Raw genomic sequence first — 22,554 nt, forward strand, 5'->3', positions numbered from 1 at the left:
GAGTATACAACATAAGAATTCAAAATTTTAAAATTATTATTTTTGCCATTTGGATAATGTCTAATACAACTTAAATCCATTTTCGCTGCATATTTATTAATTTTAGAATTTTGAATTCTCAAGTTATATACTGTGTTAAAATTGTACGGGGCATTGATCTTCAAGATGGAATAAGGTTTTTAACAGAGTATACAATTTAAGTATTCAAAATTTTAAAATTATTATTTTGGCCATTTGTATAATGTCTAATACAGATCTAAAAAGATGCATTAATAAATATGCAGCGAAAATGGATTTAAGTTATATTAGACATTATACAAATGGCTAAAATAGTAATTTTAAAATTTTGAATTCTTATGTTGTATACTCTGTGTTGAAATCTCATCGTCTTCGTTCAATCAATCAATGTCTAGAAAATTGTCGAAAAAACGCGGCATTTATTAAAAACCCATCTCAGGTACGTTCGTATGTCTGTAACATAAAGCACTAAGCATTAAATTGGGCATGTAAAAATCGTCCTATCGATTTAAAATTTTGTTAGATGGATCCTGAACAGGTAAAATTCTGAAAGTGAATGACCTAAATAACTAAACCGGCTTTACTAAATTCATTCTTCAATTACTGATAACAATATACAGACAATAAAATAAAAAAACTAGCAATTAAAATTGTAAATGTCTTAACAATTATCATATTTGAATAACTGGATGACTATCAGTTTTGTCCATTAGTTGAAACTACTCTTTAATAATAGTATGACTGTACTTCTGTCGTTACGAATATTGTAACATAACAGCCAGCCTTCAACGATATTTTAATTACTACATTACTATTATGCAAGTAAGGGGAAATTTGAATTACCACTATTAAACTTGTGCTAAAATTCCCTTAAAAAACCTCTATATGAAAGGTATAAATAAGTCTCACATTTACCCCCTCTCCCCTCAGGTCTAAGGGCGAAGCCATCATAATTGTTGTTGTATCTTTTACTCTTTCTTTAAATTCTAACAACCGTGTAAAATAAAAAGTCTCAGACATAAGGAAAATGAATTATTAATATTAATAAAACAAGTATAACAACATCCATAAAAGGAATCATTATTCCAAAAATCAGATAAATAGTATAATTATATCATACAAAAAAAGGTTGTAAAAACATCAAAAAAAATCAACATGTTTTAATTGAACGTACAGATTTTCTTTCCAACGTATGAAATCGATATAATAATTCTAACACACAGGTCTCCTTAACAAAACCTTAGATTAAAAAAAATCTCCAAAGAAACGGACAACAGGGCCTTCAAATAGGGTACAGTGGTGGTCAGAATCCCTTGGAGATTAAATCTTAGCTGCTCCTTCTTGCCAGATATTGCAATTTGAAGTTTTGTGGTAAAAATGCCTAAAATTACAAGAATTCCAAGGATATATGCAAAAGTGAACACCTTAATTCATCAAATAAAAAGGGTGAGTTTAACATTTGAGGACTTTAGATATCTCTTCATATGTAAACTACACACTTCATCCTCATTTAGAACAATTTTTACTACTATAAGTGAGGTTTTCCCAATTTACAACTTGATTCTAAAGGCTGTTACCCTAGAACCAGTAGGAAAAACTTCAGTTTAAGTTTACATATGGCCCAAGTTACTTTTAGTAATTCTGCCCCCCCCCCATACTCTCACAACCTGCAAACTTTAGGGTGGAGGGGGGGGGGGGAACATAGTAATACTATTATGTATTTCTCAAAAACTAATTGAAGTATAGTGGGAAAACTTAATGTAAGGTTTTTAGGCCAAAATTTTGTAGAAATTATGTTTACCACCTTCTCCCCCCCCTTGTCCTAACATAATTGGGGGGGGGGGGGAGTGGGGTTGGCAGAATATAATTCCAATGTGTTTTAAGAAACTATTAGAGATTTATATAAGCTTTTGGATTTGTATTGTTGTGGGACCCAAAGCACTTTTACAAATATTGCTGACCTCTTCCCCTCCCCTTATAAATCAATAAAATAACATTTTGTTAAGATAGAAATGGGGGGTGGGGAATTGCAGTTGAAAGGGCAATACTATGGTGTGTTACTAAGAAAACACTAGAATTATAGCAGCAAAGCAAACCTTTGAGATATGCTTTGGTAAGTTAAAAGTAACTTTTACAAATTTTGCTGAAACCTCCCTCCAACCTCCCTTTCCCTCCCTATTGCTTTACAATCTCCCCCCCCCCTTCCTCCAATTAAGTAATTAACCCTAACTAACCCAATCCAGAAAAATTATATTGCTGCTCAATTTCCTCTACCCCCATAAAAAAATATTAAAATATTGATTGCCCTCCCCCTCCAGGTACCCTCCTTACAACCTCACCACCTGTGTTTTACTCAGGAACCACTATAGCAATAAGAAGCAAACTTTGGAATAAAGCTTTTAGATTTCCAAATTGCTGTATATGTATTACCTATTCAATGTTTGGGGAAGGAGCAATGGGTTGACAATTTTTCTTTTATTAGTCCAATAGGTTGGAGGAGATTATGCAGCAAAATAAGTGTATTAGATTGGAAGGGTTGTAGTTGGAATAGATATTTATAAAAGTAAATATGGGCCTATATAATAAGAGATATAAGTTTTCCGGAATTGTAATGTAGGGAGTAGATTTGAAATCTGCATCAAATTTTAAGGATTCTTTATAAAATTCGTTTTTTGTATAATTCTTTATCTATAAGCGGAAATACAAATTAAGTTAATTAATTTTGGCATCTGTGATTGGTGGATTTAAAAAATCTGCGCTCTGATTGGATGTCGTACATCATTCAACCAATTAGAGCGCAGGTAGTTTAAATTCCACCTATCCTATTGGTCAAAATTAATTAACTTAAAATGTATTTTTGCTTCTAGATAAAGAATTTTATAAAAAATCCTTAAAATTTTATGCAGATTTCAAATCTACTCCCTACATTAAAATTCCGGAAAACTTATATCTCTTACTATATAAGTTAAAATATTAGCCCTGAATATCTCCAGAGGTTTCTAAATAATATACAATATTATTTACCTATGCCACTAGCTACTATTACCAACAGATGGAGGGGAGGGGGGGGGGGGGGGATTCAGCAATATTTGTAAAAGTAACAAGTATCCTAAAAAAGCTTAAATCCAAAGTGATTTCAAAGTAACACAAGAGTATTTGGTATTCTCTTCTTAGAATCTTTTTTTTCAATTTTGATAATTTGAGTCCCCCCGCCATCCCCCCCCCCCCACAACAAACAACTAATTTAGGTTAGGTTATGTTATAGGCTTGGAAGCAAAGCGCTGCGGCTAGGCAGGCCAGGGGGCCAAGCGCTGCGGCCAGGCAGGCAAGGGGGCAGAGCGCTGCTGCTAGGTAGGCTAGGGAGCTGAGCGCTGCAACCAGAGTTGTTTGTTGGGGGGGGAGGGGGGGTGTACTGAATTTTCAAAATTAAAAAAAATTTCTAAGAGGATATTATCAAGTTATCGAGTATTTTCCATTGGGGAGGGGGTTGGTTGCACCAATATTTGTAAGAGATTTTGATGCCTACTAAAGTTTAAGTACTAAAGCTTAGATATTTTTTTAATGATGTCTAAAGAACTCAACTGCCTCTTCACCGCCTTCTAATTAGATTTCATTAGGAGGGGGGGGGGGGGGGGGTTGTCAACAATATTTCCAGAAATTTTGGGCCTCAGAATCTTACATAAAATTTTTTCTCACAATACTTCAAGTAGTTTTGAGTAAAACATAATACTATTACTTTGCCCAACCCATTCCCCCTAAAATTTATGGGTTGCAAGGGGGGTTGAAGGGGGGGGGGGTGTTGAGAGTATTTTAAAAGTTTACTTAAGGTATATGTCAACTTGGATTGAAAATATCTCTACTGGTTACAGGGTAACAGCCTCTAGCTTAAAGTTGTAAACTGGACAATGTACCTTTTTCATTAAATAATTTCTTTCAAGTATTAAAATTTTCTACATGGGGAGGGACTGTGTAGTTTACATATGTAGAGACATATAAACTCCCCAAATGTTAAACTCACCCTTTTTATTTGATGAATTAAGGTGTTCACTTATGCATATATCCTAGGAATTCTTGTAATTTTAGGCATTTTTACCACAAAACTTCAAATTGCAATATCTGGCAAGAAGGAGCAGCTAAGATTTAATCTCCAACGGATTCTGACCACCACTGTACCCTATTTGAAGGTCCCGTTGTCCGTTTCTTCGGAGATTTTTTTTAATCTAAGGTTTTGTTAAGGAGACCTGTGAACACGATTAATTCACCTAATTTAAAGAGCTAATATTAATTTACGCACGAACGTTCGAACAGACCCTTATTATAGAAAAGCTTCGCTTTTAAAAGTTATTTGCACAGCTCCATAAATTAGCAATAAAATAAACCAAGAAGCATATAACCAAATTTAAATAGGAACGTAGCTAATCAACACCAACTGTCCGTCCATAAATCATTATCTTTTGCTCTACATAATGCATATCATATAACCAGTGGCGTGCAAGAATTTTGCTAAGAGGGAGGTACGCAAAGCACCCCCTTAATCTTGCAAGGTGGGTGGAAACACCACCATACACATTCCTCCTGTTCGTTTGTGTTATTAATTTTAAAACTATTTATAAATGAGAAAACATAAAATTTAGAGAGTTAAAAATTGTTTTTGCTAAAAAGTTACAATTTGATATGCAATCAAAACATTTTTTTTATGTAATGTTGCTATATCCTTGAATGCAGGGATCTAAATGGATTAGACAATGGCCGATAAAAGATGTAAACACTCAATGATGATACACAAATTTATCCCTTCCGTATAATAAAATTAGTAGTTGAAACGTTTGAATACCCAAATTAACTAATCCAAATTCAATGAAGTCCCCAAAGTTGTTAAGCCAGATAAGAGAACGTTATTATTAAACTTTGGGGACTAGTGTAATAAACAGCCATTGTACCCACTCTCTCTCTCTCTGCCCTGAACGTCCATTTCTTTTTTTATATAAAAATAACCCAAGTTGTACAATGCCTAACAGTACACATTTGCACTGTGAGTGTGCAAAATATTTGCAGGGTTTCGGGGATAGGACAAAATTCTGCCTTTGATTAACTTCAGGGGAAGAGAAGGGTGGTAAATTAATTTAACCGACATTGTCCAATCCCTTCATGGCAAAGTCTTAATGACCAGGGTAGGATAGGACATTGGACTGTTAATTACACTAGTTCCCAAAGTTTTATAACAACATTACCTTATTCGTTGGCTCAACAACTTTGGGGACTTTCATTGAATTTGGATTGGTTAGTTCATTAAGTTGAATCTCTAATTTTAATCTACAGAAAGGGTAACTTGGTTAATAAAATTGGGAATGTACAAAACTTTTTCGTCCATTGTCTTATCCCTTTAGATCCCTGACAGGAGGTAACCTTCTCTTTTCTAAACTCCCTTCCTTCCCTTCGCTCTTTTACCCCTTACTTTTCTCTCATTCCATACCCCTTTTCTTTTGATGAATAATCCTACTCTTCCCTTTTTTCTTTACCCTTTCCTTACCCATTCCTTGTATTACCCTTCAGTTGGCAATGTCTATGACAGTATATCTACTCCCCCCTTCTTTTACCCTTTTAAACTGCAAATCCTTGCATTATATAAGTTAACACATTTCAAAATAGCAAATCCTATTATATTAAGTAGTAAGGTTTTTTTGTCTGAAGCTTAAGCTTTCAATAAATATTGAAATGAGAGTTCTTATTTCTAGGGAAGCTTAACATATTTCCAGGAAATTTTGAGCTGTTAAATTTTTAGATTAAGCCTTGGAAGGTTAAAAATAAAACTATTGATTATTTTTGCTCAATGATTAAATCAGATGTAGAAACTAGTGTTTCAAATTCATAGAAGTCCAAAGGGGGGTGGGAGGTGTTAAGGGGTGTTTACTCCCTCGCACATTGAATCAACTCATTAACCCCACCTTATATTAAATTTTAAAAATACATTAGATAACCCTCTTTAACTCTTAAAACCCCCAATTTCGCTTAGACGTCCTTGTACAAATTATTATTTGCTGATTTATTTATATTATTGATTGTATTGTAAAAATACACTTTACCCTCCTCTACGCACGCACACAAACCTACACACACACATGCACTCACAAGTCATAGCACACACACAAACTACACACACACTCGCAAGGCATACCACACAAACACACCATATTTTGCACAAGGAAAATTTGTTAAAATCCAGGGTTGTATAATCAAGTCCACGCGTTTCCTGGGCCTCTAGAATCAAGGATAGGGGGAAGGATTGTTGAAAATGAATTTGAAATGAAAAGGGAAGATTTATCTTGGGCTGGTTTCAAGCTAGTTTCCTAGCATCCCCCACTTAGGGTCGAAGCAACAGTACATTAAAAGGTGAAATACACAATTTGTTAGTTGTTTTTGGCCTTTTAAAAACTTAGGGATGGGTCTGTAAAGATACCCAATGATTAATACCCAACAGCAACACCAACTAGAAAACCAACCCTATAATTAAGTGACCTTTGTCTGTAAAAACTTCTAGTGCATTGTAACGAGTTGTGCCTGTTTATGGACAAAGGTAAAGACTCACATACCAACAAATCACAGCTAACATTATTATAATGCGCTGTGGTCCAGATTTAAGTCCAAACCCTGATATTAAATAAAATACCTATTTGTTCTTTCTTTCTTTCAATTTATTTTAAGAACCAATCTCTTTGATCCTTGTGACCAAACCCCTTTCCATTACTATTACCACGTCCTTTTCATAAATGCACTGTTTTCCTGATAATCAAGGACCTAAGGGGTTAGGCTAATGGCCGATAAATTGATTTACATAACCAATGATTATACATAAAAGTACCTCTTCTTTATATTACTATCAGTAATTGAACCCTTTGGAAATTTAAATTAATGAGTCATCAAATCAAAAATCAATTAAAGTTTCTAAGTTGTAAAAAAAAACGAATAAGAAACGTTATTACAAAACCTTGGGGACTAGTGTAACAAACAGCCCCTCTCCCTTCCTGAATACAACTCATTGCGATATATTTGCGAGTTTAAATGGTTTTCATTATTTTTTTTGTTCCTTCTATTTTTACATTTTTTTTCTCTCATTTTTTAGTTAAGTTGCAAATCTACAATTCTATTCCAAATGTTGGTTTGTTAGATATTATATTTTTAGTGAAAATATGAATTACTCGGCTATTATTTGAGATAGAGCTGATTTTATTTTGTAAAGATCCTTCTAACCGCCTGTAGATCTATAATTTTATGAAATCGTTCTCTATTTTCTGCGAGTGAATTAAAATTGTCTAAATTGTCTGTATATCTCAATATTTTATTTACTTATGGTCTCTGTACTTTCCAACTTATGGATGTTGTCATTATAGTTTCTCTTCTTCTTTTTACATCCTCCGATATTCTACTTTTTCAATGTCGTTGCTATGCAAGAGAACTGTAACTAAAATAGAGCAATGCCATTTAGATCTAGCAGAGGCTACGCCAACAAAGGCCTCATGGTTTGTGAATGGGAGGGGTTGGGACGACCCTCACCCAATTTTAATTTTAGTTTCAAAAAGAAAAAGTAAAAAAATTGAGGGGGGGGGTCGTTGTTGCTACTAACAATTTCTCTTTGGAAGGTGGTGGTACCCTCCCCCAAAACAGATACAGATAGAAGATAGATATCCTGTTACTTTTATATAAGGATTGAAAAAGATAGTAAAAGACAATAACATTTAATTTACCTAACCAATATTCAAACGCTACAAAAGCCAAAATTATTATCAAAACTTATTCATTCTATTGGAATTTTTAAAATAATTTATTAAAAATAGAAAAATAAGTAACCTTTTTAAAAATAGAATAAAAAGTACTTAGGTTACTCTATTATTTGAAATAAAATACAGAATCTCGATTACCTATGCATTTTTGTAATGTACTGTACAAGTGAGAATCATTTCTAAAAATCAAATAAAGATTCAAACAAATATCTCCCAATTAAATATTTAATTGCTCAATAATGCTGTACAGGAAGGTCGAAGTACGTGTAAAGACAGAATATTAATGCAGACAGGGAGGGGACATTGCATTATAAATTACACTGACCCAAAATTTTATTCTCACATTTTCTTGGCTGCAACTTTGTCTGTATATTCAAGCAAGTTGCATGAAAGGTTTAGAGGGGGCGTCATGGCTCAGTAGCACACTGAGCTATGTTGGTGAGGTTTCGGGTTCAAGTCTCGAATTTCTCATTCGCAATAATAATCATGCAACTTCCCCTGGTTGTGGAATAAGGGGATTATTGAATTAGTTTGGACACTTAAATAATAGTCACGTACATGTTATAAGTACCCTTATCCTAAGCTAATCTGCAAAGAACGTCATTCATTACGGTGACTTAATTTGGGACAACTGCCATACTCAGCAAGGGTAGGGTAATAATTAGGAGCTCTCTCGAGATGGCGGATCAAACCATAATGTGAATAGGCAATAGTGGCTTTATAAAAGTGTATCAACCTACTCCATGACGACTTAGGCCCAAGCCCCAAGAAACTATGGCTAATCAATTGATCAATCAACATATTTAGAGCAAATACAGACAAGCAAAGATCATCATTGATCAATATGTAAATTAATTCTAATAATGAGCTTTTCATAGGCCCTGAAAAGGTTTGTAACTATTTTAGAGGAGAATACCTACTCTCTCCCAAGAAAAAATTGCCAGTTGAAAAAATTATCCTCTAAAACTTTTTAAAACCAAAAAAAAAGGGCGAGGCGTCTTTCCACCTACAAAACCACATAAAGCCTCCAGAGGCGTAGTCATTAGTCTAAAATATCGCACGAACAACAAATCTTACCTGAATTTAGTGTTTACTTCGCACAAATTATCTCCGCGTATGCACTGATAGTTTCTAGCGCCTGACCGACGGAAAAATGCGCGGCAACTGTAGCAACATATTGCTCCTAAAATATAAGACAAATTTTAATGCAAAGCTATTTTAACATTCGATGTAAGTGTTGTCCGTCCGCATGTTCTTAACGGATAGCTATGATGGTCAATTTTGATATAATTTTGGAAACATCTTTATAATCATTAGCTGACAGTCTTTGCATCCATTTCATGCATTTTGATTTGTTAATATTATTTTGATATTTGATTTAAAATTTAAAAAGAAGAAATATCCTACTTACTTTATAAAATGATAATTCTTAAGACGATAAAGCATGATCTTTTAAGTATCTCCATAGTTTAAATGAGTCTTACCCGATATGGTTCTCCTTTTACAGTAAAGCTATTTATGGTACAGAGAAGGTTTATAACTATTTATTGGGTGGGTACTTACAACTATAAAGACAAAAATCTTCCTAGTTATTTTCTTTATAAATGAAGTTGTAGGTGAAGGGTCGTCTTAATCACCATCCGCCATTATCTTCCCATAGGTGCCCCTAGACACCTTTAGGGGCGCAGCAGATTAGTAAATTCATATATAAAATATGGCTGAACATCTTTAGAACCATGGATGATGAAAATAGCCAGCCGAGCCTGTTATTTTATACATATACCCAAATATGTCCGTAAGTTGGACACAAGAACATCTAAGCTATTTATTCGTTTTTCTGTGCGGGGGGGGGGGATAATGTTCTTTATAAAACGTATCATTCTGTTGTTAGTTGATACATAAAGAGACCATAATTATTTCATCTTTTTGTAGGGACTCTCCAAGGGGCTAAGAAAGATGTAGAAAAATAGCATTAACCCATCCCAAGCATAAATATAAAATGTCTTATTAGCTTCCATAAAACGGAGAACTCAATCAGTTCTGTAGTTGAAATTTTAAGCTTCAGACAAAAAAAGCTTGCTGCTTTAAATTATAACTAATATGATTAAAAATAGGCAACAAAAGAAAACAAATATTTTGTCCATATTTATTGTACAGTATTAAAGTAAACGTTACCATCTCACAATTAATATTTACTACCTAAATGGTAGCTGGTTTAAGGCAGATTTATAAAAGCTAAGCTTTTCTATATTAATTAGGGCCGGTCCGTACGTGGATAGCTCTTTTAGTTGATTTAGGCATTATCCTATAGATTTCAAACTTTGCATGGTGATTCCTGTGACAGTTAGGTTCAATTTAGTAAGTGTAGGAACTATAAATTTGTTAAAAGTCCGTATGTCCATTTACAACTGATTTTTAACTTTATGGGCAACATTTTTTTATTCTGTTCATATGACTTTATGGAAAAATGATTCCTTAGACAAAAAGGTACAACAATTAAAGCGTAGCAACTCTCATATCCTAAAAATATAAATAATTTCGGCAATTTTGCCTCAAATTTATGTACAATTTTGTTTACCTAGACTTATAGATTAATATTCTGCTTAGAAAGTTTTCTCGTTTGTTCTGTCGTCTTATTTTAGAGCTTCGCTTTTATTGATATTGTTATCCTTGTTAGAAAATGTGAAATTTTCACTTTGAAAGGTTGTTAACTTATTTAGGCATAAGTACTCAGCAATGACAACCCCCTTAAATTCCAACATTTTACAGAAAAAAACATGCTTGTCATGCCCATTTTAATTATGGCCCAAAAAATTAATGATTAATCCCTTTTTTATTTGGCTTAAACCTTCGACCTCTTGGGCCCAACAAAACAGTAATTATTACAATAATTTTAAATTTTCCTATCCGCGATAATTGTAGTTATGGAAATTAGGCATCCATTTTCAACATCATGGCCTAAAATCTGATTGATTAAAACCGGTTCTGAGTTATGGCCAAACTAACATATCTAAATTATTGTACATGTTTATTATCAACTTTTTATGAATTCTTAAGTTTTCTTCAAAGCTTTTTAACAAATTGGCTAATTTGTAACACCATACATAGATTTACCAAGGATTTAAAGGGATAAGACAATGGCCGATAGATGGAAGATTACGTGGTTGAAATGTTTGAAACTTAATAAAGCAACCAACCAAAATTCAATAAAATCCCCAAAGTTATTAAACCAACGAATAAGAAAACGCTATTGTAAAACTTTCGGGACAAGTGTAATAAACAGCCCAATGTCCACTAAAAGTATGTCACAGCTTTATGATAATTTTAAACATATGTAAATGGCCATTTTGAAACACTGCCTTAACATTCAATGAACTATTTGAACTGTATAAACAATGACAATTGTGTTAGTGAACTTTAGGAACTTAAACTATGAAAACATTTGTAACCCTCATTTAATTTTTTATATATGGTGCTGTAAAAGGTATTTTGTCTGAAGCTTAAGATTTCCTAAACTAATGAACCGATTGATTTCTCCTTTTAAGGGAAGCTTCACATAGGTCGTGGGGGTGATTTTAGGTTATTTTGTTTGTAAAACAAATAGGTCTTGGGATGGTTTTAAGCTATAGTTCTGCCCCATACATACTCCTTTTAATACGAAGCCCCTAGATGCCAGGGGCACTGCCAATTGTTTAAAAAAAGAGAACAACAAATTTTAATGTTTAATATGATTTACTGGGTAGTGACCTCACTTCTTTATTAAAAATACTAGCGGTTATGCCTCTAGAGGCTTCTAGGGGGCACTTTGAAGGGAGAAAGGGGGGGGGGGTAAGTCCAATACTCACTTTCCACTTTAATTACAAAAGAAACACTTTTTTTCGTGGAGGTGGAGTAGGTATATGTTTCCCTATCCCAAATAGTTACAAACCTTACTTATAGATATATATCCTATTATATAAAGTAGTAAGCGTTTTTTGTCTGTTACGAAGGATCTCGCAAACCGCTGTAACGATATTGTTCTCTTTTACAGTGAAGCTTCTTATATGTCCTGGGAAGGTTATAAACTATTTTGGGGAGGGTGTCTTCACCCCCATCCCCCCAAAAAAATATTTTTACTCTTTACTCTTTTGAAACTCAAATTTAAAATGGGATGAGGTCGACTTTTCCTCTCCTACCTTAAGTGCCCCTAGAGGCTTCTAGGGGGCGTAGCCGCTAGTTAATATATAAAGATATAAAGACCAATATAGGTCCAGTGGCTAGCAAGATCTTAACCCTTTACAGTCGGGCCCCTTGCCGCACCTTAATCGGTCGGGGGGGGGGGGGGGGCGTTCAACGCCCCCCCTTATTATCTCAGTTCCTATTAGAGCTAGAGGGCTAAATTTTTTTGTGCAAGTCCCCTGTTTGATAATGAATTTCCGACCTTTTATAAGTCTAAGTCAATTTTCGCTTCCTTCACCCTTTTATTTAACAACCTTTGTTTTTAGGTCTTTTTTTACATAAAAATTTCAAACGGCTGTAATTTTCTTATTTTTGAAGATAGAAGAAAATTTTTTTTCCAGAAAATGTTTATCTTTATAATTTTACATTAGAATATCAAAATATAAATTTCAGCGGCCGTAGCTGTACTTGGCAGCAGCCAGCCGCCGCAGTCGGCGGTCGGCGGGAAAACGGCGGCGGATCTTCATGAAATTTTAATACATTATGTAGACATGTATGAAAAGCTTAAGTTTAAAATTTGAAGTCTCTAAGTCAAAAATTGCGGCCACAGGAGCCTTTTAAAGATTTCTGGAGACCTGGAGGATCAGGACCTGCAGGGTCATACCTGGAACCTGAAAGTGACTTGAACACCTGTATTTAATATAAGGATGTACTACTAGAGGATTTTTTAGTATTTTGGTATGATAAAATGCTTTGTTTTAGTCAAAAAAAATATTTTTGCTCTTTACCTGGATGACCCTGCCAGGTTTGCTGGCATCCTGTACCCGCCAGGATGGAGATATTCAAAAAATTCCAACTCTCAGTTAAGTGTCATACCCATACTTAAAAAGTCAAGCAGTTTGGGCTCTTTATCTTTCACACACAGAAAATGAGATAAAAAAAAACGGATGGGGGGGGCGTTCAATGCCCCCCCCCCCCCGACCGTTAAGGGTTAAGCTAAAGACAGACAGACATCGTGTTTCTTTTTTATACGATTGTTTTTTATATTACTAAGCCATAATGTACTATTCTATTTTATTCGTAATTCTGTTAAAATAATTTAAAATTTTTCCACACCTATGTTTTTTTAAAGAAATATGTTCCCCGACTCTTGAAAATGTACTATAGACGATGAGTTTTACTTTTTTACTTCAAAATACTACAAAGCTACAAGTACCGGTGTCCATACCTTTAAGCTCAACATAATACCAAAAAATATCCGAAGGCGGTTTTATTAAAAAGAATATAGTATTTTTCTATGCCTAACCCCTTCGGGGCTGCTCAGTACCAAATAAACCTTATCATGACCAAAAATAATAAACAATTAAACTAAAAACTATCCTTTTTTTAAGGAAACCGCCAATTAGTCTTAAATGTAAAATTCGCAAGTATTTTCAATGACAAGTGTAAAGTTGACCGAGATTGCGAAAGCATTGCACCCAACACCCTCTTTTTATTTCTCTTAATGTTGCTATTCTTCATGGTATAGTAATTATTAAAGGTAGTAAGTTACTGGATATATTTGGTTTTAATAGTACATTTTTTACATCAATACATAAAGCGAGGCCCGTCAATAAGTCCGTTTAACTATAATTATTGTCAATAAACTTTCATAATGTCGACACTTTAAAATCATTCTAAAAAACGACAAAAACTTTTACAATGAAACTATTTTGGGGGAGGGTAACTTTTCCTTTTTTTCTTTATCAATATTATATTGACAGTGAAGGGTCGGTCATCCACCCCACTTGCCCCATACCTCAAGTAGACCTAGAGGCCCCTACAGGGGCGTAGCTGCTTGTTAAATAAGCCAAATTAATTTCAGGTTTACTACAATCATGTACACTTTTTAACAGGAGGTCATCTAGCCTTCAGAATTAGGAATATTAAGAATGGATATAAAAAAATGTGGATATTATGAGAGATTTTTGCATTCCCTGCTAAAATGTTTCTCCCAGCAGGCTAATATAACGGCTTACCTCATACCCCCCCTTAGACCATTTTCCTTCCCTGAACATTGAGTGACATATTAACCAAAATCCGAGGACTTATATAGTACCAACCAAAAATTTCCCAGTCACAATATCCACGTATTCTATATCCATTGTCTTAAGGTTAGGTTAAGCTTACCATAGTGGACATGTTCCGCGGCTGCAGCCCCGCAGACACAACACTTTGAGGTCAGGGCTGCCTTCTTCTTCAGACCTTTGTCATCATTCTTACCTATAATAAAAAAATAAAATTAATTCATAAGCCGGGTTCAGAATAAACTTTTAGAGGTCGACTGATTTTTTTTCTTGGGTAAAACTAAACAAGTGCAACTGAAAAAAAGCACAACCTATTTTTTTCTCATTTTTAATCTGTTTTGGTTAATATTTACTGAATACGTTAAACTTATTTCTTTTTTACTAAGAAATCTTCAATTCTAATATAATATTTTAAATTTTTGCTACATTTCATTAAATATTTCACAAACAATTTCACCCGTATCTCATATATAACAAAACGCAAACAAAGGCTTTTGGCTGCAAAAAATCCCCCTTAAGTTTGACTAAAAATGGGGTCGAAGGACCATCTAGATATACTAAGCCTAATCTATTCCTATATCAAGAGGAATACAAATAGATAATTAGCAATAAAATATCTCATTTAGTTTCTATTCATAAGAAAACAAGGATAACAACATACATAAAAGCGAAGCTCTGAAACGATATGACAGACGAACATTAACTTTTGTTGAGTGTCAGAACTGAATATACAAAATATGAAAATAAAAGGTTTGACAAAATCATACGTAAATTTGTTGCAAAACTTCTTAAATACAAAATTCAGTTTAAGGACATACTGACATTTTTAATACTTGATTATAGAGATGCTTCGCTCATAATATTGTACCTTATTGTAATAGGAATCATTAATAAAAAAATCAGATCGATCGGATGATTTTATCACATAAAAAATTGTTATTAAAAAAGTACAAAAATCAACATGTTTAAAATGGACGTACGGACATTCTGGTAACGATTATAGAGTTGCTACGCTTTCTAAGTCGTACCTAAGTACTACAGGAATCACCATGCAAAGTTTGAAATAGATAGGACAATGTTAACATGCCTAAATTAACGAATAAAGGCTAACTATCTCGGACGGACGTACGGAGTACGGATGGACGGACCGACCCTAATTATAGAAAAGCTTCGCTTTTTACAAGGATGACAACATATATAAGTAGCGAAGCATAGAAATTAAACCTGTGTATAAGTATAAAGAAAACAACTATAAACACAATGCATGTGCTCTTTTTAAAGGGAAATAATTATCTAATAAAGAGAAATTGAGAGGAATATTTTTTTCAGCAATATAGCTACCTAAATTTACATATACAAATTAACAAAAAGCCTCTTTGAACCAAAAAATGAAGTTAATCTTATAATTTTTCATTTTACAATTCTTAGAAAGCTGTCTGTATTACGATGCGATAAATAACTATTTGCATGCCTTCAGCCGAGAGTATAATTACAATTACTACCTATAAAGGATATCTGATATACCAAATTAAAAATGAGAGATCATTGCCTTAGACGTCATTGGGACCATATAACATACAAAAAAGCTTAAGTTCAATTTTAAAGGAAAAATAATTAGTTTCTTGTAAAAAATTTTTTTTTCAATATTCATATTAAAAGCCTGTTATGTATAGTAATCTAAATACAATTGTAAGAAAAATGTACATTTATTCTTTTTTTCAAAAGGTATCTTACAGGTGAAATATTGATAAAAATAAATAAAAAATGTAAATATATTTATCTTTTAAAAGTACAATCAATATCAAAGATATCAAAAATTTAATTTATTTCAGTCTGTAGCCTTGATATTTCTTACCGTTAAAGCCTCCCGCCATCCCATTTTAAAAGGGGGGAGGCGGATGTGCCACTTTTTGAAACCAAAAGTAAAACGTGCATGATATCAGCCCATAAAAGAGTTAGAGCTCTAAAACTCTGCACAGCAGTTGCTTTTGTGGTGAACAATATGGAACTGTGAAGAAACGGCGGCGGAACCGCCGCTCCTGCCGAAAACCGCCGTTTCCCGCCGATTTTTTTTGCCTTTTCTCGCCATAATATTTTCAATCATCTGAGATAAACTTTTTTTTATAAAAATTTCGCTTATATTTTCACTTGACACTTTATTTTACAGGTGTTGTTCTCCACAAAAGCAACTGCTGTACTGAATTTTAGAGTTATATTTCTTTTATGGGCTGAGATCATGCACATTTTACTTTTGGTTTCAAAAAGTGGCACATCCGCCTCCCCCCTTTTATACCTTACCTTCCCTATCCCAAAAAAAAATGATAAGCATGGACGTCCTTGACGAACACAATTTTGTACTTTTTACAATAACAATGAGGCAAAAAATTCTATTTTTTTAATGAACGACAATATCTATTATTAATATATGTACTAAAATAATCAGGGATTTAAAGAGATAGGACAATGGCCAATGAATTAATATCATTCCCAATGAATAAACACAAAATTACCCCAACACTAGATCACAATTCTTGGTTGAAGCGTTTGGACAATTAACTTAATGAACCAATCAATCAAAATTCAATAAGGCGTCCAAAGTTGTAATCTCCAATGATTACACACAAAATTACTCATTCTGTAGATTAATATTAGTGGTTGAAACGTTTGAACACTCAACTTACTAAAACCAATCAAAATTTAGTTAAAGTCCCCAAAGTTGTTAAGCTAACGAATAAGAAAACATTATAATTTTGAGGACTAGTGTAATTACCAGCCTAATGTCCCCTTCCTTCATGAAAATTATATGTATGCTTTTCAGTGACGTAGATATTTTGTACTGTTTAAAGAGAAATTATAGCAAACAATGATGACAATATCCATAAAAGCGAATCTCTTAAACCTACCCAAAACGAACATTAACACTTGTCGAGTGCCAGAACTGAATAAGCAGAAAATAAATGTATTACATCACATAAAAATATGTTGTTAAAAAAGTTAAAAATCAACATGTTTAAAATGGACGTAAGGACAGTCAAAGATCATAGAGTTGCTACGCTTTCTAAATCGTACCTAACTACTACAGGAATCATCATGCAAAGTTTGAAATCAATAGGACAATTCTAACAACTAACATGCCTAAATTAACGAAAACAGCTATCCGTTCCAGACGGACGGGCAGATCCTAATTATAGAAGCTTCGCTTTAAAAAAATTGTAATTTGTGAACCAGTGACAATATCTATCATTAAAACTTTCTATTATTTCTAGCTGCTAAGTGATTGAAAAATTTATGATCATGGCGCTTTTCATGCATAGTATCCCCATATCCTCTCCTTATTTTGAAATAAATTTAAAATTTGGGGAGGGTGTGCTTCTTGTTTGTTTATTTATTGCTTGAGGTCATTATAAGTTAGGTTATATTTGGTACTAATTAGCCACGCAGGGTTTGAGTATTGGAACGGAATAGTCCCCAGTAAAGGTATAGAAAAAACGGGTCATGTGAAGGAAACGAAGTTGCTGGTTTCGTCGTATTTTCACAATAGCTTTTGAAAGGTTATTTTAGGTTAGGTTAGGTTAAATTAGGTTAGGTGATTGCCCCACAGGGTTAAAGCCTTCCCCCCCCCCCCAGGGGCTATAAATAGGAGAAAAGCTAGTGTGACAATATGACGAAAACCGCAACTTCGTTTCCTTCAAATGAACCAGAAAAAAACTAACCACCCTTATTTATATTTTTCAAAAAGAAGGAAAGTAGGAGGGTTATCAGTGCTTAACCAGCAGTTTGTGTGAAAGCACACAAGGATGAAAACATCCCTAATAAGCAAAGCCCAAAAATAAAAACAAATTTTGGAAATATCAAAACGGCAAGACTGAAACAAAGTTTAATCAATTATAAAGTCCATAAAAGCGAAAGAGACAGACATAATGAATTATAGAGCATATTGGTCTTGAGAATTACAGAAAAAGGGGGGTGTAGGTTGTGAGTTTTAACAGTAGTAGAACGATAAAATTTATGTTAACTTAAAAAAAAGTATGTAGTTCTTTTCAATAAAAATACACATATTGGTTCCACGACAAACGTAAGAGTCCCAAACGTCAGAGTGGAAAAACATCAGAGTGGACAAACGCAAGAGTCCCAAACGTCAGAGTGGGACAAACGTCAGAGTGGGACAAACGTCAGAGTGGGACAAACGTCAGAGTGGGACAAACGTCAGAGTGGACAAATGCAGGATTTTTGGGACAAACGTCAGAGTGGACATTTTATAAGTAAAACGTATGAGTCTCGATTTTATAATCATTACCATAAAAAAAAAAACATTTATATTTTTACTTTTTTTCATATTTATTTAACAACTGTGTTAGAACGAAAATTTTACACCCTTTCAAATATATCACATATATATTATAAAGTTTAAATATTGGCATACCCAAATTTTTAACAAACATAATTTTTGTGCAGTGGAATATTACTCATTAATAACGTCATGGTTGTAGTATCCCACAATTGTTTGCATAAATATGACAGGGCTGACATCCTCGTCATATTTCTCTACTATGCTTGCCAGCTCCTTCCTTCGCATATTTGTGTAGGTGTTTCTTGCACTGCTTTTGGTTGTCTCGTTATTTTGAGGTCCTAGTAGCGCGTCCCTGAGCTTTAAATTGGCTGTTGCTTCTTCTGCTTGCAAACGAGCTACTACAGTCCAAGTACCTGAATTTGCAGGCAATGCTGATGATAAACCATAGTTATATCCTTCAGCAGAATTTGTAGTAAGAAACTCATCATTGATGACAGCATCATGCTTGTTCCATAAAGTATGTGGGAATCTTGGTTGGTTTCTTATTCCGGTCCTCCCATTTATGGCTCCAACGAAATTCTTGTCAAAGTACTCAATAAATTCATCAACTTCGTCTTTTTCTTCTGGCCAAGCTGGTTCAAGTTCTTTAATCTTCTTCTCTACAACAGTATCACGAATCTAAATAAATATAAATTTGAGAAAAAAAATTAAATGTAAATTTAAAACTATCTTATTGGTTATGCCTAACATTGTTTTGCGCCCCCCCCCCCCCCAAACATAACAATGACTCTGGACAAGCACAATATTTTCTTTATAATTAGGTTAGGTTAGGTTATAGGCTAGGGGGCCGAGCGCCCGCGGCTAGGCAGGCTAGGGGGCCGAGCGCTGCGGCTAGGTAGGCCAGGGTGCTGAGTGCTGCAGCCAGAGTCATTTTCTTTATGATTAGGTTAGGTTAGGTTATAGGCTAGGGGGCCGAGCGCCCGCGGCTAGGCAGGCTAGGGGGCCGAGCGCTGCGGCTAGGTAGGCCAGGGTGCTGAGTGCTGCAGCCAGAGTCATTTTCTTTATGATTAGGTTAGGTTAGGTTATAGGCTAGGGGGCCGAGCGCCCGCGGCTAGGCAGGCTAGGGGGCCGAGCGCTGCGGCTAGGCAGGCTAGGGTGCTGCAGCCAGAGTCATAGTTTTGTCAGGAGGTTGGGGGGGGGGGGGGGGGGAGGGGTAGGGTGGTATTAAAATTTTTGTTTTTTTTCTTTTGTTCAAATAAATTGAGGTCAATATATTGAAATTAATTGTTTACACCTAAATTACTTTGTTTATAAATTCAATACTGTATAACTTTACCTTATGAATATCATCTATTGGCACCAGAGAAAGAGCCCATATGTACCGGATTAGTATCTGAAACTCCTTACAATTTTGATACAGAGAGCCAAGACCAAGCTCAATGACACAGTGAGCCCTAAGTGCACGTTTGAAATGAGTGTCACATCCATACACTGGAACTCCTGGGTAACTGATCTTAATGGCTTTTCTGATATTTATCTCAAAATCGCAATGGAATCCGCTGGATGGAGCTGCTACTCCCTTAGACATCAGGAAGGAAAAGACTCTGGCATAACTTGCCAGCTCCTTGTTTGGAAGGAAAGCAAACAGAGCTGGTAAATACACCCCACTTGGCATTTTTGCTGTTATAATAAAAAGTTGATAGAAAAGAGATTTCCGTACAACCTCAAAAGTTCCATCGCCAATCCAAGACTCTGCCCTGTTTAACATCTCCAGTTGGTTTGGGCTACAAAAGATTAAAATCTTTTTCTCAGTTCCATACTTGTCAACAATAGACTCTTCTAATTGAAGAAATTTATCTCCAGCCACTGTCTCCTTGAGAATCTCAGGTACAGTCATTGTAGACCAATCTTTAGCTTCCTAGAAAACAAAAATATTAATCAAGCTTTTTATAGAATATTATTTTTAGAAGTTAGGTTAGGCCAAGAAAAGGATACACAAATAATCTAGGCTTTTAAACCATATTTCTAATGTATATTAGGTTAGATATAAACACATTTGAGCACGCTCATAACAGGTTTGATGTCAATACTTATACTATGGTTAGGACTATTAAGTAAAATTCAATAAAGAAATCCTAAATTGTGTAATTCTCCTTTCACGCTTGAGTGCACACAATTGAATTTTATAGGACACAGTGCTATGTACTTGGGGATATATTTTGCTTTGTTTACAGTTAAACTATGATTACCTTTGGTATCGCAAGATTCTCACGTCTCGCTCGAATTATATTCTTCTTAATGTTGGCACTTTTTTTCATCATCATAATTCCATCCATACCAAAATTCTTAAGAATGTTCATGCTCAAGTTTCCTGAAAAAAATATATATAGCTTTAAAAAAAATGAACAAGGATGATATTATTTATAACGCCAAAGTCATGAAACGTTAGTACAAACATTAACAGACAGATTGACGGACTGGTGGACAGACAGACCCTATTTATAGAAAAGCTTTTAAAAATATTATATGTACGATTATGATCATTTAACTATTAATTATAAGAATTTCCTTCAAAACAATTTGATATTTACAAAGTAATTTGCCTACCTAAAACATTTTTAGGAGTTTCCAATGTTGTTGCCGCAGTTTGGATGGCTTCTTTTACGATTTTGTCAACTTCTTTTTTAGCAGGGTCGCTGTCATGAGAGTGGTATCCATTGAGTTGCACAAGCTTATCTGTTTTAATATCAACAGAAGCAGCTGCGTTGCAGTTATGTGTTTTATGCAGTACACATTTGTAGAATGTTCGGTTTTTCGTAGCACCACGTTTCCTGTATTGAAAGTTATCCGCATCATGGAGGTGTTTTCCTCCCTGCTTTGCCTGGGAGTACCTGGCAGGGTACGGCGGCTGCATGGCTATCGGCTCACAACAAAATCTCTCACGTCTGATTGTTACCAAAGACAAAACACGAATAAGATGTCATTCAAAATTGGAAGATTTTTATAAAATATTTGAAAGATTTTTTGCAAAAAATTAGAAGATTTTTTGTCATATAATTAAAATAGCATAGACTCTGATGTTTTACTTAAGCAATGTCCACTCTGACGTTTGTCCACTCCGACGTTTGTCCCACTCTGACGTTTGTCCACTCTGACGTTTGGGACTCTTGCGTTTGGGACTCTTGCGTTTGTCCACTCTGACGTTTGGGACTCTTACGTTTGGGGTAGGACCCACATATTTGGTGAATATTATCCTTCTACTACTGTTCTTAAGCCTTAAAACTCACACCTTTCTCCCCCCCCCCCCTCCTTTCTTTCCAACACCTAAACAAACACTGAAATGCAAACACAATTGAAAAAGCAACATCAATTCAACTCGGTTAGAAAATTGCCTAAATCCATCCCAAAAGTATATATCCTAAAAAATACAGCCTTACTGGTTAGGCATTTTCCGAGATCTTATGCTTCAGAAGGACAGACAAACAAGAATCCTGAATCTTTGAAATAGACTTAAAAACCGTGTAGTTTTACAATAAATTATATTTTATTTCAAAATTTCTGAAACAAAATAGCCGTTCACATAAATGCACGTACTTTATACGATTAATTCACGGTGGCTTTTTGTGTTCAAATAGCGTGTCTTTAATTCCGCATACTTTTACATTATCTGAAAGTGTGTTTCACACCAAGGGAGGGAGAGGACAATGGACTATAAAATATACTTAATGGTACCCAAAGTTGTAATACCACGTTATCTTATTCGTTGGCTCCATAAATTTAGGTACTTTTATTGAATTTTAATTATTTAGTTTGACTAGTAGTATCCAAACTAATAGTTTACACCCAGGCGTAATTTTGTTCACCGTCATCGGAGCTGGATATAAAATTTATCGTCCACTGTCTTATCCCATAAGATCCCAGAAGTTTTTAACAAAATCAAATAGATATGTCCGTTTAATCAAGGGGAGGGGGAGATTTAAATTTATGAAATTAAATGCTATTCTAAAGATTGTATTTTGTGGAATTGGAGACACACTAATGTTCAAATCTCTATCAATGGATATAGAATAAGTGGACATTGTGACAAGGATTTTTAGTTGTCACTTTAGGTTGCTAATATAGTCCTCAGTTATTGGTCAATACGTTCCTTTATAGTCAGGGGAGGGGGAATCGTTTTAATAGCCAGCTAGGAGATTCATTTTATGGCATGCAACAATCTTTCACAATATCCACGTATACTATA

At 34.5% G+C, this 22,554-nt stretch overlaps 2 protein-coding genes across 5 annotated transcripts in view; both read right to left on the reverse strand.

Annotated features, from left to right (window-relative positions):
- The window catches only part of LOC145304138 (uncharacterized), a 115,483-nt gene that overhangs the window by 61,002 nt on the left and 31,927 nt on the right, over positions 1 to 22,554 (reverse strand). For all 4 annotated transcript variants that reach the window (XM_080145900.1, XM_080145899.1, XM_080145902.1 and 1 more), the window contains 2 exons: positions 14,124 to 14,216; positions 8,874 to 8,979 (listed from right to left, as the gene is read on the reverse strand). In XM_080145900.1, coding sequence (XP_080002026.1) covers positions 8,874 to 8,979; positions 14,124 to 14,216 — 199 coding nt within the window. The remainder of the gene's footprint in view (positions 1 to 8,873; positions 8,980 to 14,123; positions 14,217 to 22,554) is intronic.
- LOC145304353 (uncharacterized) lies at positions 18,340 to 20,686 on the reverse strand. Its single transcript, XM_080146221.1, has 3 exons — positions 20,561 to 20,686; positions 19,648 to 20,229; positions 18,340 to 18,989 (listed from the first exon to the last, which is right to left on the reverse strand). Exons 1-3 carry the CDS (start codon positions 20,669 to 20,671, stop codon positions 18,483 to 18,485), a joined length of 1,200 nt encoding a protein of 399 aa, XP_080002347.1. The 5' UTR covers positions 20,672 to 20,686; the 3' UTR covers positions 18,340 to 18,482.

This window comes from Acartia tonsa, chromosome 13, assembly GCF_053477335.1.
Source record: "Acartia tonsa isolate MP-2025a chromosome 13, ASM5347733v1, whole genome shotgun sequence".
In the NCBI taxonomy this organism is placed as follows: Eukaryota; Metazoa; Arthropoda; class Copepoda; order Calanoida; family Acartiidae; genus Acartia; species Acartia tonsa.